This window comes from Pristis pectinata, chromosome 20, assembly GCF_009764475.1.
Source record: "Pristis pectinata isolate sPriPec2 chromosome 20, sPriPec2.1.pri, whole genome shotgun sequence".
Classification (NCBI taxonomy): domain Eukaryota; kingdom Metazoa; phylum Chordata; class Chondrichthyes; order Rhinopristiformes; family Pristidae; genus Pristis; species Pristis pectinata.
Genome location: NC_067424.1, coordinates 34,657,461 through 34,672,224, shown reverse-complemented (window position 1 = coordinate 34,672,224; position 14,764 = coordinate 34,657,461). Strand labels below are relative to the sequence as shown.

The 14,764-nt window shown below is 46.4% G+C and overlaps 1 protein-coding gene across 3 annotated transcripts in view; it reads right to left on the bottom strand.

Moving 5' to 3' along the window:
* Positions 1-14,764, bottom strand: part of etv7 (ETS variant transcription factor 7) — a 56,173-nt gene that overhangs the window by 22,560 nt on the left and 18,849 nt on the right. For all 3 annotated transcript variants that reach the window (XM_052034559.1, XM_052034560.1, XM_052034561.1), the window contains 2 exons: positions 12,634-12,798; positions 7,656-7,787 (listed from right to left, as the gene is read on the bottom strand). In XM_052034559.1, the coding sequence (XP_051890519.1) occupies positions 7,656-7,787; positions 12,634-12,798 (297 nt within the window). The remainder of the gene's footprint in view (positions 1-7,655; positions 7,788-12,633; positions 12,799-14,764) is intronic.

Below are 14,764 nucleotides of genomic sequence, written 5' to 3'. Positions count from 1 at the left end.
AATCAATTATCTTGAATTTGTTATGTGAAGAGAGATTGAGGGAGGGAGGATGGGGTAACGTTATAGGGACGGACAATCCTTATGGCAACTGTGAAGGATAATCCTACCTGTAGATGCACCAGACAACTCTGGGTATCTGCACGTGTACAGGTCAGTAGGTCTGTGGATGTGCAGGTCAGTAGGTCTGTGGATATGCAGAGTGGTAGGACTGCGGATGCGCAGGTCAGTAGGTCTGCGGATGCGCAGGTCGGTAGGTCTGCGGATGCGCAGGTTGGTAGGTCTGTGGATGTGCAGGATAACTTCCAGTTTCTGCAAATATGCAGGTTAATGTGAGTTCTCACACGGGATAACATGGATCAGAAGGAAACTTGAAACAATATCTTGAAGGAAAGGAAGAGAAGCTGAAACAGTTTGGCTCTAGCAAAGTCAGACAGAGAACCAGGTGACACTAGGACCTCCCAGGACCACAGCAGCCTTGGTGAAAGTCCGTTCCGTAGCTCAGAGGATGCCCACTTCTCTGCTCTAGGCTTGGACTTTGCTGAACTGAGGAAGAGGTTTGAATCTTTGGCAGTGAGCATCATGAGAAAGAGGTACAAAGACAACTGTGAGGAAATGGAAAATACAGCAAATGTCTGTGTGCGGTGTAAATGGAAGTGCAACGTGGTTCAATCAGTCCAGGAAAGAAAATGTCATTGAGTAATCCAGTGCAGCATTGCCACAGCACTTGTACCAAGCTGGCACTTCATTCACATACTAACCTGTCATCACATTTTCAAACAGATAGCATCAGGAAGTAAACTACTTTAAAGTGGTGAATCAAAGCAAGTTCAGAATGTTGGTTGCCGTGGCATACCCTAGCCACTGAATATTTTTTCAATCTTGCACTGTTTGCAAGATTGAAAGAATATTCTGTCACCGTTCAGGAATCAACTAAGATCTTTAAGCGACGCCTTTAAAGTGGTGACATGGAACTGCACAGAAGTGTAATCAGCCAGGGTTTGACATCAGGCCAAAGGGGGAGACATGAGGATATGTGAGGAAAAGCTCAGCTAGAGAAGTAAGAGGCTTTTAGAGGAACAGAAGAAAACAGGAGCAGGAGGAGGCCACTCGACCCCTCAAGTCTGCCCCACCATTCAGTATGATCATGGCTGATCGATGTTGGCCTCAACTCCTCTTCTGTGCCGGCTCCCCATCACCCTCAATTCCTCGATCTTTCAAATATTTATCTATCTCCACCTTGAATACATCCAATGACCTGGTCTCCACAAGAGGTGGAGAAGGAACACCAGAGCTCGGGGCTAATGCAGGGGGGAGTTAAAGAAACTCACTTCTGGAAGAGAAGACAGAAATGGCCAGAGTCCTCTGAGTGACGTGAGGCTGGGGGAGATCGCAGAGAAATGGAGGGGGCAAGCCAGGGAAGGATTTGAACACAGGGGTGAGAACTTTGGTCATTGTTCATCGAGCGGCTATCGTGAGAGTGGACCAGTGTTTGAGTGGTAAGTAGAGAGGCTCTGGCTCACGAGGCTTCAGCAAGCAGAGGTGCAGGTAAGGTTCTTTGAATTACCTTTTTAGTTATAGAGCATTCAGGATAACAGTTGCATGCTCCTCCTGCAGGGAGTGGGAGATCAGGGAGACTTCCAGTGTCCCTGAGGACTACACCTGTGGGAAGCTCCTGACTGACTGTGTGAAGGAACCGGAGGCTCTCAGGATCATCCGAGATGCTGAGAGTTTCATAGATGGGAGTGTTAGCGAGATGGTCACATCCAAAAGTACAGGAAGAAAGTAGTTGGGTGACCACCAGGAAAGGAAAGGAAAAGGGAGAAGACAGAGAGTGCAGGATCCCCCTGTGGCCATTCCCCTGGAAGACAAGTATACCGTTTTGGATACCGTTGGGGGGATGACCATTCCGGAGAAGGCAGCAAAAGCCAGGTCTGTGGCACCAGGACTGGCTCTGAGGCTCAGCAGGGAAGAGTGAAGGCAGACAGAACTCTGGTGATAGGGGACTCACAATAGTTAGGGGGGTGGACGGAAGATTCTGTGGCTGAGGAAGGGACTCTGGAGTGGTGTGTTGCCTCCCTGGTGCCAGGGTCCAGGATGTCATGGAGCAGCTACAGAACATTCTCAAGGGGGAGGGTGAGCAACTAGAAGTCTTTGTGCACATTGGCACAAATGACGTAGGTAGAGAAAGGCATGAGGTCTTGCGGGGTGAATATAGGGAAGAAATTAAAAAGCAGGAACCTCGAGGGTGGTGATCTCTGGATTACATCCAGTGCTATGCGCTTGTGAGAGTAAGAACAGGAGGATCGGGCAAGCGAATTTCTGGCTGAAAAATAGGTGCAGGGGGCAGGGATTCAGATTTTGGGACCATTGGGATCTCTTCTGGGGCAGAGGAAACCTGTACAAGACGTATGGGTTATACCTGAACTGGAGGGGTCCAATATCCTGGCAGGCAGATTTGCTGGTGCTACTAGGGTGGGTTTAAACTAGATTGGCAGGAGGGGGGTGGGATCCCAAGCATCAGGGAGGCAAATGAGAGGCTGGAACGTGATGCAGAAGTCAGTGAATAGGTATGACGGGCAGCAGAGTGGCAGAGAGTGAGGAAGTCCTATTGGATTGAATTGCATTTATTTCAATGCAAGAGGTCTGACAGGTAAGGCGGATGAACTTGGATACTACGTGGGACTGGGGCATTATAGCCATTACAGAAACATGGCTAAGGGACGGACAGGACTGGCAGCTTAATGTTCCAGGGTACAGGTGCTTTAGGTGGGATAGAGGTAGAGGAAGGAGAGGAGGGGAGTTGCATTTTTTGATTAAAGGGAATGTCAGAGGTGAAATTACCGAAGGGTCATCCAGTGAGGCTTTATGAGTCGTGCTCAGAAATAAGGAGGGGGTGATCACATTGTTCGGATTGTATTATAGGCCCCCAAATAGTCAACGGGGATTAGAAGAATAAATATGCAGGGAGATTATGCAGAGTTGTAAGAATAGGGTTGTCATAGTAGGGGATTTTAACTTTCCTAACTCGACTAGGACCACCATACTGTTAAGGTTTTAGATGGGGTGGAATTTGTTAAGTGCGTGAGGAAACTTTCCTTGGGCAATAAATAGAGGGCCCTACTAGGGCGAGGGCAAAGTTCAACATAGTCTTGGGTAATAGGGCGGAGCAGGTAACTGAGGTGACAGTGGGGGAGCACTTTGGGACCAGTGACCATAGTTCTATTAGTTTTACAATAGTTGTGGAGAGGGACAGAACTGATCCACAGGTTCAAGTTCTAAATTGGGGCAAGGCAAATTTTGTAAGTATGAGACAGGAGCTTGCAAAGGTTGATTGGAGTAGGCTGTTGTAGGCCAAGAGACCACAGGCAAGTGGGAGGTGAGATGGTCAGAGCTCAAGGTCTGCATGCTCCTGTTAGAGTGAAGGGCAAGGCTGGTAGGAGTAGGGAACCCTGGATGATGAGGGATATTGAGGGTCTGGCCAGGAAAAAGGAGGCATGGGTCAGGTACAGGCAGCTGGAATCAAGCGAATCCCTGGAGGAGTCCAAGGGATTCAGGAGTGTACTCAAGAAGGAAATCAGGAGGGCAAAAAGGAGGCATGAATTAACTTTAACAGAGAAGATTGATGAAAATCCAAAGAAATTGTATGTATATTAAAGGAAAAAGAATAAGAACATACAAGGCATGGTTAGTAAGTTTGCAGATGACACTAAAATAGGTGGTATAGTGATCAATGAAGAAGTTTATCAAAAACTACAAGGGGATCTTGATCAGCTGGGTAAGTGGGCCAAGGAATGGCAAATGGAGTTTAATTCAGATAAGTGCGAGGTGTTGCATTTTGGAAAGTCAAATTGGAAAGTCTAAACGGTGAATGGCAGGGCCCTGGGGAGTGTTGTGGAACAGAGACACCTTGGAATACAAGTACATGGTTCATTGAAAGTAGAGACACAGGTAGGCAGGGTGGTGAAGAAGGCTTTTGGCACACTGGCCTTCATAAGTCAGGGCACTGAGTATAAAAGCTGGGAGGTCATGGTACGATTGTACAGGACACTGGTGAGGCCACGCTTGGAGCATTGTGTTCAGTTTTGGTTGCCCTGCTATAGAAAAGATGTTATTAACTGGAAAGAGTGCAGAAGAGATTTACGAGGATGTTGCCAGAACCTGAGGGACTGAGTTATAGGGAGAGGTTGGACAGGCTAGGACTTTATTCCTTCGAGTGTAGGAGACTAAGAGGTGATCTTATGGAGGTGTATAAAATCATGAGAGGCATAGACAGGGTGAATGCACTCAGTCTTTTTCCCAGGGTTGGGGAATCAAGAACTAGAGGGCAAAGCTTTAAGGTGAGAGGGGAAAGATTTAATAGGAACTTGAGGGGCAACTTTTTTTTACACAAAGGCTAGAATGAGCTGACAGAAGAAGTGGTTGAGGCAGGTACGATGACAACTCTTAAAATACATTTGGACAGGCTTAGAAGGTTATGGGCCAAGCACAGGCAAATGGGACTAGCTTGGACTAGCCAGCATGGACCAGTTGGGCTGAAGGGCCTGTTTCTGTGCTGTATAAACTCTGTGAACTCAGTGACTAATCCAGTAGCCAACGAAGCAAACATTAAAAGTGATGAGGGAATAAGGCTGCCTTTGCAGTGTCTCTCTTTCAATTTATTCATGGGACATGAGAATCACTAGCAAAGGCAATGCTTACTGCCCGTCCCTGATTGCTGTTGGGAAGGTGTGATGAGCTGCTTTCTTGAGGCGCAGCAGTCCTCGTGGTGGAGGTACTCCCACAGTGCTGTTTGGAAGGGAGTACCAGGATTTCAATGCAGCAGCAATGAAGGATCAGTGATATATCTTCAAGACAGCATGATATGTGACTTGGAGAGGAAATTAGAAGTGGTTTTATGCCAATCCTCTGCCGTCCTTATCCTTTGAAGTTTGTTGGTTTGGGAGGTGTGCTGGTTAGACATCTTACTCGGATAGAGGCAGAAGGGACCACAGGTGCTGGAATCTGGAGCAACAAACAATCTGCTGGAGGAGCTCAGAGGGTCAGGCAGCATCTATGGAGGGAAATGGACAGCTGACGGTTTGGGTCGAGACCCTTCACCTGGACTGAAGGGTAGAGGGGAGACGGCCGGTATGAAAAGCTGGAGTGAAGGGGTGGAGCAAGAGCTGGCAGGTGAAAGGTGGATCCTGGTTGGGGGGGGGGGGGGGGGGTGGGGGGGGTTATAGGCAGATGGGGGAGCGGAGACTGGGAATGGCATCAGAAGCTGGGAGGTGATAGGTGGAAGTGACCAAAGAGCTGAAGATGATGGAATCTGACAGGAGAGGAAGGTAGAGCATTGGGAGTAAGGGAGGGAGCTGGGGAGGGCAGTAATGGAGGGGGGGGAGGAATCAGTGGGAGGATTGTGGGGGTGATGATACTGATGATTCAGTCTGATAGTGCAGAACTTACTTGTAGTATCAGACTGAAGTATCACCTTGGATTATGTCCTTAAATCTTGGGAATGAAGCCTGAAGAAGCTTCTGATTTGGAAGTGAGAGGCTTTAGGTATTGATAAGAATAATACATATGGGATCAATTTCTTCAAGCTATCTTCCTCCTGTAGCAGCTATACCCCTTCAAAGTGAAAGCCATAGTTACTACGTTCCCTTGGGTGTGGGCATAATGTTATCCACATCAATTATCTGGTTTGGACTTTGATAATTAAAAGTGAAAGTCCCATCATTGTTTATGTTTTTAAAAGCCTCCAATTAAGTAATTTAATTAGCATCACTAGTGAGGAAAATGCATGAAGGAAGTGGAGTGAGAGAACTTGGAAGTAATGGTAGGACTGGACAGAGTCAACGTGGATGTATGAAAAGGAAATCATGTTCAAGTGATCTGTTAGAGGTGTTTGAGGTAGCAACCTGCAGAATAGATAAGAAGGAACCAGTTGATGTTGTGTCTTTGGATTTGCACAAAACCTTCAAAAAGATGAGATTTTTAAACAAAATTACAATGCATAGTATAGGGGGTAATATACTGGTATGGACCGAGTACCAGGTAATAGACAGAAAATAGAGTATGGAAAAGCACTAACTGTTGCAACAATTTCAAAGTCTATACATACTACATCAACCTTGTTTCCCTCATTGACCCTCTCTGTTCATATTACTAAATGATGAGAGGTTACAGAGGGATCAGGGTGTCCTTGTGCATGATTCACACAAGGTTAATACGCAGTTATAGTGGGTTGCTTTATGAGGAAGGGTTAGACAGGTTAGGGTTGTATCCACTGGAGCTTAGAAATATGAGAGGCAACTTGATTGAAACTTGTTAGATACTGAGGGATCTTGATAGAGTGGATGCCTCTCTTGTGGGAGAACTAGAGACCACTGTTTATAAATAGGAGGTTGCTCATATAAAACAGAGATGAGGTGATTTTTGTTTTATCTGAGGATTGCAAGTCTTTAGAACTCTCTTCCTCAAAGGGCAAAAGTCTTTGAATTTGTTCAGGCAGAAGCAGATAGATTTTTGATAAGCAAGGAAGTGAAAAGTTACTATGAGTATTTCTCATGTTTTCTCTTAATGTAGAGAGAGGCCATTTGGCCCATTAATTTAATGCCAGATCACAGAGCATTCCCATTATCCCACTTATTTGTCTGCAACCAAATCTCTCTCTCACTCCCAACAATCGCCCCGATCCTCCTGCTTCCCACCTATACTAGGGGTAGCTACAGTGGTCAATCAACCCATCAGCACGTCTTTTGGACGTGGGAGGAAACCGGAGCACTCAGGGGAAACCCACACGGTCACAGAGAGAATGTTTAAACTGCAGGCGGACAGCACCCGAGGTCAGAATCGAACTCTGGTCACTGGAGCTGTGCAGCAGCAGCACTGCTCTGGTCTAGCAGGGTAGATGGGAGTATGGAGGTGAAGTTATGATCAGCTCTGAAGGTTCCTCAGCAATACTGTGACAGCGGTACCATCAGAAGGACTGCAGTGCTCAGGAAAGTGGCTCATGGATTATGAGGGATGGGAAGTAAATCATTGCCCTGCCAGTAACATTCACATTGTGCAAATGAATAAAAAGTCCAACCTATTTTTAAACAAGTAGAAGCCAACCCTCCAAATTCTAAGTTCAGTTTCCTACAGTCCAACCAGTATTTGTCCCTAACCCTATCCCATTTCCCTGTGTAGTCCCCTGCATTGTACCTCATCACAGGCTTTCTGAAGTCATATTCATAACATCCACTGCATTTCCCATCAAATATGTCGTTGAATTTGTTCAGCATTAATCTTTCTTTCTAAAATCCTACTTATTTTTCCTTCATCGTATTTAATCATTTTCCCTGCACTATGTTTTGTTTGTAACTAAAGACTCAAAAATATCCTGGCTGTTGGATTTGAACTAAAGGGCCAGTGATTTACCTTTTTGGAACATGGTTATAATACTGGTCATTCTCCTACCCTCCAGCACACATCCCCTTTCATGGAACAGATCCAAGCCCTCCACTTTTCCTATCCTTTGGATTTGTGGAAGTATATTGTTAGATGCCTCTTTTCCCATCTGTAATAGGGACAGTGAACCGTGCACTAGGCTGACACAGATCGAAAAGATTCTGTGCATTTTCATTTTCTCCATGCTGCAATGATATTTGGAATGATGACATTGACCATACCTTCGAAGGTGCTGTGTAGGGTCATGTGAGGGGTGCGCATCGCCTGTCCTGCAGGCGGATTCATGAAGGGATTCCTCTGTGCAAAGCTCCTTTTGTGATTAAACTGCTGAAGTATTTCATATAGCACATCTCCTAAAGATAGAAAAGAAACCAACGCTTTTTATTTAACAATTTTTGGAATTTTTCCCAATTTTATAAGTACAAATTGCATTTTTGTTGCAGCTTGACAATGGAAATATAAAAGAAAACAGTCCATTCTTGTGAACCCACAAATTAAAAGTTGAGCCAAGCATAGAAGGTGCATATTAATCAAAGACCCCACCCTCCCAGGACATCCTCTCTTCTCTCCTCTTCCATCGGGTAGAAGATACAGGAGCCTGAGGGCACGTACCACCAGGCTCAAGGACAGCTTCTACCCCACTGTGATAAGACACTTGAACGGTTCCCTTATACAATGAGATGGACTATGACCTCACGATCTACCTTGTTGTGACCTTACACCTTATTGCACTGCACTTTCTCTGTAGCTGTGACACTTTACTCTGCACTGTTATTGTTTTTACCTGTACTACCTCAATGCGCTCTGTACTAACTAGATGTATCTGCACTGTGTAATGAATTGACCTGTACGATCGGTATGCAAGACAAGTTTTTCACTGTACCTCGGTACAAGTGACAATAATAAACCAATACCAATATCAATACGTTATATCCTCTTAACTTACTTTCTGAGCCAGCACTGCATATTGGCACATCAATCCTCATGTAAAGATTGGACAAAACATCACAGACACCAAAGAACACCAGGAGTAGCAGGTATTTATCTCCTTCCACTGACACACTTCCAGGTGTTTGGGCAATAACAGCATGGTTAATTCTGGCATGATGTAAAGAAGCTGTCCTTTCTTCCTCCTCCGCTTCTCCCTCCCCTCCCCTGTTACCGGGGTAACCGAACAGACAGGGCTGCTCCTGCATGTCTCCCAAAACTGCTCTCCACCCATCCCTGGGAATAATCAGAGCAAACCCTGCAGGTCACTGGCATTGGACGTTCAGGGCTCATCTTATCGAAAGACTGAAGCTAGCTCCCCGCGTGATGTGGCGCTGCAGGTAGTGCAGCTGCCTCACAGCTCCGACATCCCCGGTTCGATTCTGACCTCTGGTGCCACACAACGCCGAGATCCACGTGCGGAGTTTGCAAATTCTCCATGTGGCCACGTGGCGGTCCGCTTTCCTTCCACATCCCAAAGATGTGCTGATTGTTTATTGGCTGCTGTCAATTGTGTAGGTGAGTGGTAGGGGAACCATGCGCATGTGAGAAAGAATAGTTTACCGAGAAGTAGTTGGGGGAGTGGGGTTGGTTGGGTTGCACTGAGAGCCAGCATTAAGTTGATAGGACAAATGTTCCCGCGCTATGTGGGGACCCATAATTCCACCTGACCCCAATTGGGTTAACAGTGCTTAGTTTTATTTATTAACAGTCAGTGTACTCTGGATTCAAGTGAAAGTAACTAATAACGAACCAAATATCAGGCTAAATTCAATACCAGGGCAGGCACAGTAGTGTAGCGGTTAGCATAATGCTTTACAGTGCCAGAGACCCAGGTTCAATTCTGGCCACCGTCTGTAAGGAGCTTGTACGTTCTCCCTGTGTCTGCATGGGTTTCCTCTGGGTGCTCCGGTTTCCTCCCATATTCCAAAGATGTACAGGTTAGGAAGTTGTGGGCATGCTATGTTGGCATCAGAAGCGTGGCGACACTTGCAGGCTGCCCCCAGAACACTCTACGCAAAAGATGCATTTCATTGTGTGTTTCGATGTACGCGTGACGAATAAAGAAATCTTGTCTTATCTTAATCAGGATTGACCTTGGCAAAGGTGCCTTGACTAAATCCAGCCAAAACTTGCCTCTCTTCAGAGCTCCAGCCAACACTTATTCCCCCTCTTGAAGGCCCCAGATTGTAACTTGATTCCCAACAACCAAATTTATATTTCTATTGTAAATTTAAACTCAATTTCATCCTGAGTATTGGTGGCACGGTAGTGTAGTGGTTAGTGTGACCTTATTACATTGCCAGCGACCTGGGTTCAATTCCCGCCGCTGTCTGTAAGGAGTTTGTACGTTCTCCCCGTGTGTTTGCGTGGGTTTCCTCCGGGTGCTCCAGTTTCCTCCCACATTCCAAAGACGTACAGGTTAGGAGTTGTGGGCATGCTATGTTGGTGCCAGAAGAATGGCGACACTTGCAGGCTGCCCCTAGCACATTCTCAGTAACACAAAAAGATTCATTTCATTGTGTGTTTTGATGTACATGTGACTAATAAATAAATATCTTATCTTATCCAATAAGCAAAAAGCCTGTTGTTTATTCCCCTCAGGCTGATCAGATGGATCTGCCTGCACCATTAATAATCTCAGCCTTTTTCTATAAAGTTATGTGCTTTGAAATGCAAACATATATGGCAGTGATGCTTCACTCCGTGATGAGCTCAATGCTTTTTATAAACGCTTTGAAAGGGAGAATAACCCTACACCTGTGCAAATCCCCACAGCATCTGGAACCCTGTGATCTCTGTCTCGGAGGCTGACGTCAGAACATCCTTCAAGAGGGTGAACCCTCGCAAGGCGTCAGGCCCCGCCGGTGTACTTGGCAGGGTACTGAAAATCTGTGCTGACCAACTGGCTGGAGTGTTCAAGGACATCTTCAACCTCTCACTGCTGCAGACAGAGGTTCCCACCTGCTTCAAAAGGGCATCAATCACACCAGTGCTCAAGAAGAGCAGGGTGAGCTGCCTCAAAGACTATCGCCCAGGAGCACTCGCATCTACTGTGATGAAGTGCTTTGAGAGGTTGGTCGTGGCTAGAATTAACTCCTGCCTGAGCAAGGACCTGGACCCACTGCAATTTGCCCACCACCACAACAGGTCTGCAGCGGATGCAATCTCACTGGCTCTTCACTCAGCTCTGGAGCACCAATACATACATCAGGCTGCTGTTTATCGATTACAGCTCGGCGTTCAACACCATCATCCCCTCAGTACTAATCGACAAGCTTCAAAATCTGTGCCTCTGTACCTCCGTCTGCAACTGGATCCTTGACTTCCTTATCGGGAGACCACAATCAGTGCGGATCGGTAACAATGTCTCCTCCTCGCTGACAATCAACACAGGCGCACCTCAAGGATGCGTGCTTAGCCCACTGCCCTACTCTCACTCCACTCATGACTGTGTGGCTAGGTACAGCTCAAACACCATCTATAAATTCACTGATGACACCATTGTTGTTGGCAGAATCTCAGATGGTGATGAGGAGGCGTAAAGGAGTGAGGTAGATCGGCTGGTTGAGTGGTATTGCAACAACAACCTCACACTTAATGTCAGCAAGACCAAGGAATTCATTGTGGACTTCAGGAAGGGGAAGGCAGGAGAACACACACTAGTCCTCATTGAAGAGTCAGCAGTAGAAAGGGTGAGCAGCTTCAAGTTCCTAGGCGTCAACATCTCAGAGGATCTGTCTTGGGATCAACACATTGATGCAATCACGAAGAAGGCACGCCAGTGGCTCTACTTCATTAGGAGTTTGAGGAGATTTGGTACGTCACCAAAGACTCTTGCAAATTTTTACAGATGTACGGTGGAGAGAATTCTGACTGGTTACATCACCGCCTGGTATGGAGGTTCCAACGTGCAGGATTGAAAGAAGCTGCACAGGGTTGTAGACTCAGCCAACTCCATCATGGGCACAACCCTGCCCTCCACTGAGGACATCTCCAGGAGGCGGTGCCTCGAGAAGGCAGCATCCAGCATTAAGGATCCTCACCACCCGGGACATGCCCTCTTCACATTACTACCAGCAGGGAGGAGGTACAGGAGCCTGAAGACCCACACTCAACTTTTCAGGAACAGCTTCTTTCCCTCTGCCATCAGATTTCTGAACGGTCCATGAACCCATGAACACTACCTCGTTATTCCTCTTTTACACTATTTATTTATTCTTGTAACTGCAGAGACTTGTGGACACAGCCCAGCACATCATGGAAACAAGCCTTCCCTTCTTGGACTCTTGTCTTTACCTCCCGCTGGCCTGATGAAGCAGCCAGCATAATCAAAGACCCCACCCACCTGGGTCATTCTCTCTTCTCTCCTCTCCCATCAGGCAGAAGATACAGGAGCCTGAGGGCACGCACCACCAGGCTCAAGGACAGCTTCTATCCCACCGTGATAAGACTATTGAACAGTTCCCTTACACGATGAGATGGACTCTGACCTCACGATCTACCTTGTTGTGACCTTGCACCTTATTGCACTGCACTTTCTCTGTAGCTGTGACACTTTATTCTGTGCTGTTATTGTTTTTACCTGTACTACCTCAATGCACTCCGTACTAACCCAATGTAACTGCACTGTGTAATGAATTGACCTGTACGATCAGTACGCAAGACCAGTTTTTCACTGTACCTCAGTACAAGTGACAATAATAAACCAATACCAATACATGAAGAAGCAGAGAATGGAGGGATATGGGTCATGTCAGGCAGAATATGGTTAGCTTACTGGCATTGTGCTCAGCTCAGACATCGTGGGTTGAAGGGCCTATTCCTGTGCTGTACTGTTCTATGTTCTACATTCTTAACTCCCCCCAGATCCTACTGCTCACCTACACACACGGCAAATTTAGAGTGGGGGAAATAACCTTCCAACCTGCACATCTCTGGCATGTGGGAGGAAACAGGAGCACCCGGGGGGAACCCATGTGGCCACAGGGAGAACGTGCAAACTCCACACAGACAGCACCCAAGGTTAGGATTGTTTTTTATTTCAGATTTACTGTGTCCACAAACATTGCTTTTGTACCACAGAACGGTTATCCCCACATTCCTGAGAGATCCTGGACTAGCAAAACAATGCTGCTTACACATTTACAGGATTTATCCAAGGGTTTATGTGGTTGCCATCCTCCCAATGAAGTGCCGCGTTATTCATACCTGCGCTGGGAGAGCGGTATCGGAAGTCATCCTTGGTGAGCAGACAAAGTGCCTTTCCGTTCATTTCGAACTTGGTTTCTTCGATAGAGTGCAGTGAATACTCTCTCTCTGCCCACTTCAGCCAGTGTGCAACATCGGTCTTGCTCCAGAGAGATGGCTGGGTTTCTGTCACAGATCAACAGTACAATCAACGTTAAAGAATCCAGTCACCAGCTAAAACTCAAGTGCATTTACACAGCAAAAACACCCTTGCAAATGTAGCATCCAGGGCAGGAAAGGAATCCATGTTACAAAGACTCCAAATCGTGACACAACTGGAATAAAACAACTAACAACACTTCACCTAACAGGATACCCTACGTAATTTTTACTTTCTGGCCAATTTCCTCTCTTTGAGTCTCTTCACTTGGGTATAAGCTGGTTCCAGTCGACTTCCGGTACCTTGGCCAATTCCACAAGGGAGTTCAGACAGACTTGCCCCTGGTTCCAATGGGATGAGTTGGACAGTAATCAGGAGGGGCAATTTACCCCCATAAGTCAGTAGTCCTGCTCCGCTGAGTTCACACAGCAGGTTTTGGCCCTGAGCCGTCCTAGGTTGTGTAACGCAACTACCCACATACTAAGGTTTTGGCGGTAAAGCATGGATAGAGTCGTACAGCACAGAAACAGGCCCTTCGGCCCACCGTATCCATGCTAACCTTTCTCCCCATCTACACTAATCCTATTTTCCTGCACTGGGACTGTATCCTTCTATGCCTTGCTTATTTACATATCTGTCTAAATGCCTCTTAAATACAGTGATTATACCTGTCTCCACCACCTCCTCTGGCAGAGCATTCCAGACATCAATCACTTTCTGGATAAAAAAAATTTCCCCTCAGATTCCCTTTAAAACTCCTTTATCTCACCTTATATCTATGCCTGCAGATTTTTTGGGAAGAAGATTCTGACTACCTATCCTACCTGATGTTACCTGTGAATCTCCAAGCCTCCCACAACCTCATATACCTCTATCAGGTCATCCCCTCAGCCTCCTTCGCTCCAGGGAAAACAAGCCGATCCAATCTCTCCTGTAACTAAAGTCCTCCAATCTAGGCAGCATCCTGGTGAACCTCCTCTGCATTCTCCCTAGCACAATGGCTTGGAAAGTGATATTTACCCAAATAATCTATAGTGTGGTTGTGTGGATAAGCGAGTTGAAATCAGCCTAGTCCTCCCTGTAATTTGACCTTCAGTCTAAGTAATTCTGCTTTGGTTTGGTGTCCAATGGATAGGGTCTGTTGTGATGACTCTAACTTGCCTTTGTCAATGATTTAGTTATGTGGACTCTCTCTGCTGCTGTTCACTTTGATTCTGATTTCTATTTGTCTGTGCACTGGATTTCTCGGCCTTGCACGAAGTGTGCTGGTTGGCTTGACAGGAACACCAATCTTTTCCTGCTCCTTCCGCACCCTAGTGATGCAACGTTCTTACCTACCCAAGTGGACGTCGGTGACTGGCGTACATCCAGCCTGCTCAGTCACCCACTGACTGCTGGGAACATCCGGTCCCCGGGCTCAGTCCATCTACTCCTCACAGAACAGAAAAGGGGACAGAAGGGTAGAGTGCGAGGGAAGGGAAAAGCCAGCAGGGTGCTGGGAAGCAGCGAGGCTGTGAGCGGAGGGTGAAGGTGAGGAAAGGGCGGGTGTGGGAACAAAGAGTGAGATAAAGGTGAGAGCAGAGTGCGAGTAAAACACGAGGGTGAGGTTGGACAGTGAGAAAGGTGCGAGGGTGAGAACAGAGAGTGAGAATGAGTCTGGGTGAGAGTGGGAAAGTGTAAAGATTGCAAAGGGACGTCACAGTACAAGCGGAAATGGGGGAGTTACAGTTAAATATTTAATTTAGGCTGTATATAACTACATCTGGATTGAGCAATTAATTAACCAAATGCTAAATTGATGAAATATAGTCTTAAAAATTAAGTCAACAAAGTAAGCTATAGACAGACTTTCTGTGGTTTGTTGGAATCAACCAATGTCAGCCCCACAATGTTCTTGATCCGAGCCAGTGTTGTCTAACAGATGTGGAGTTAAACCAAGGCATATCTACCCTCGCAGGTGAACAGGAGAGTAATTTATTTTATTTTAAGTAA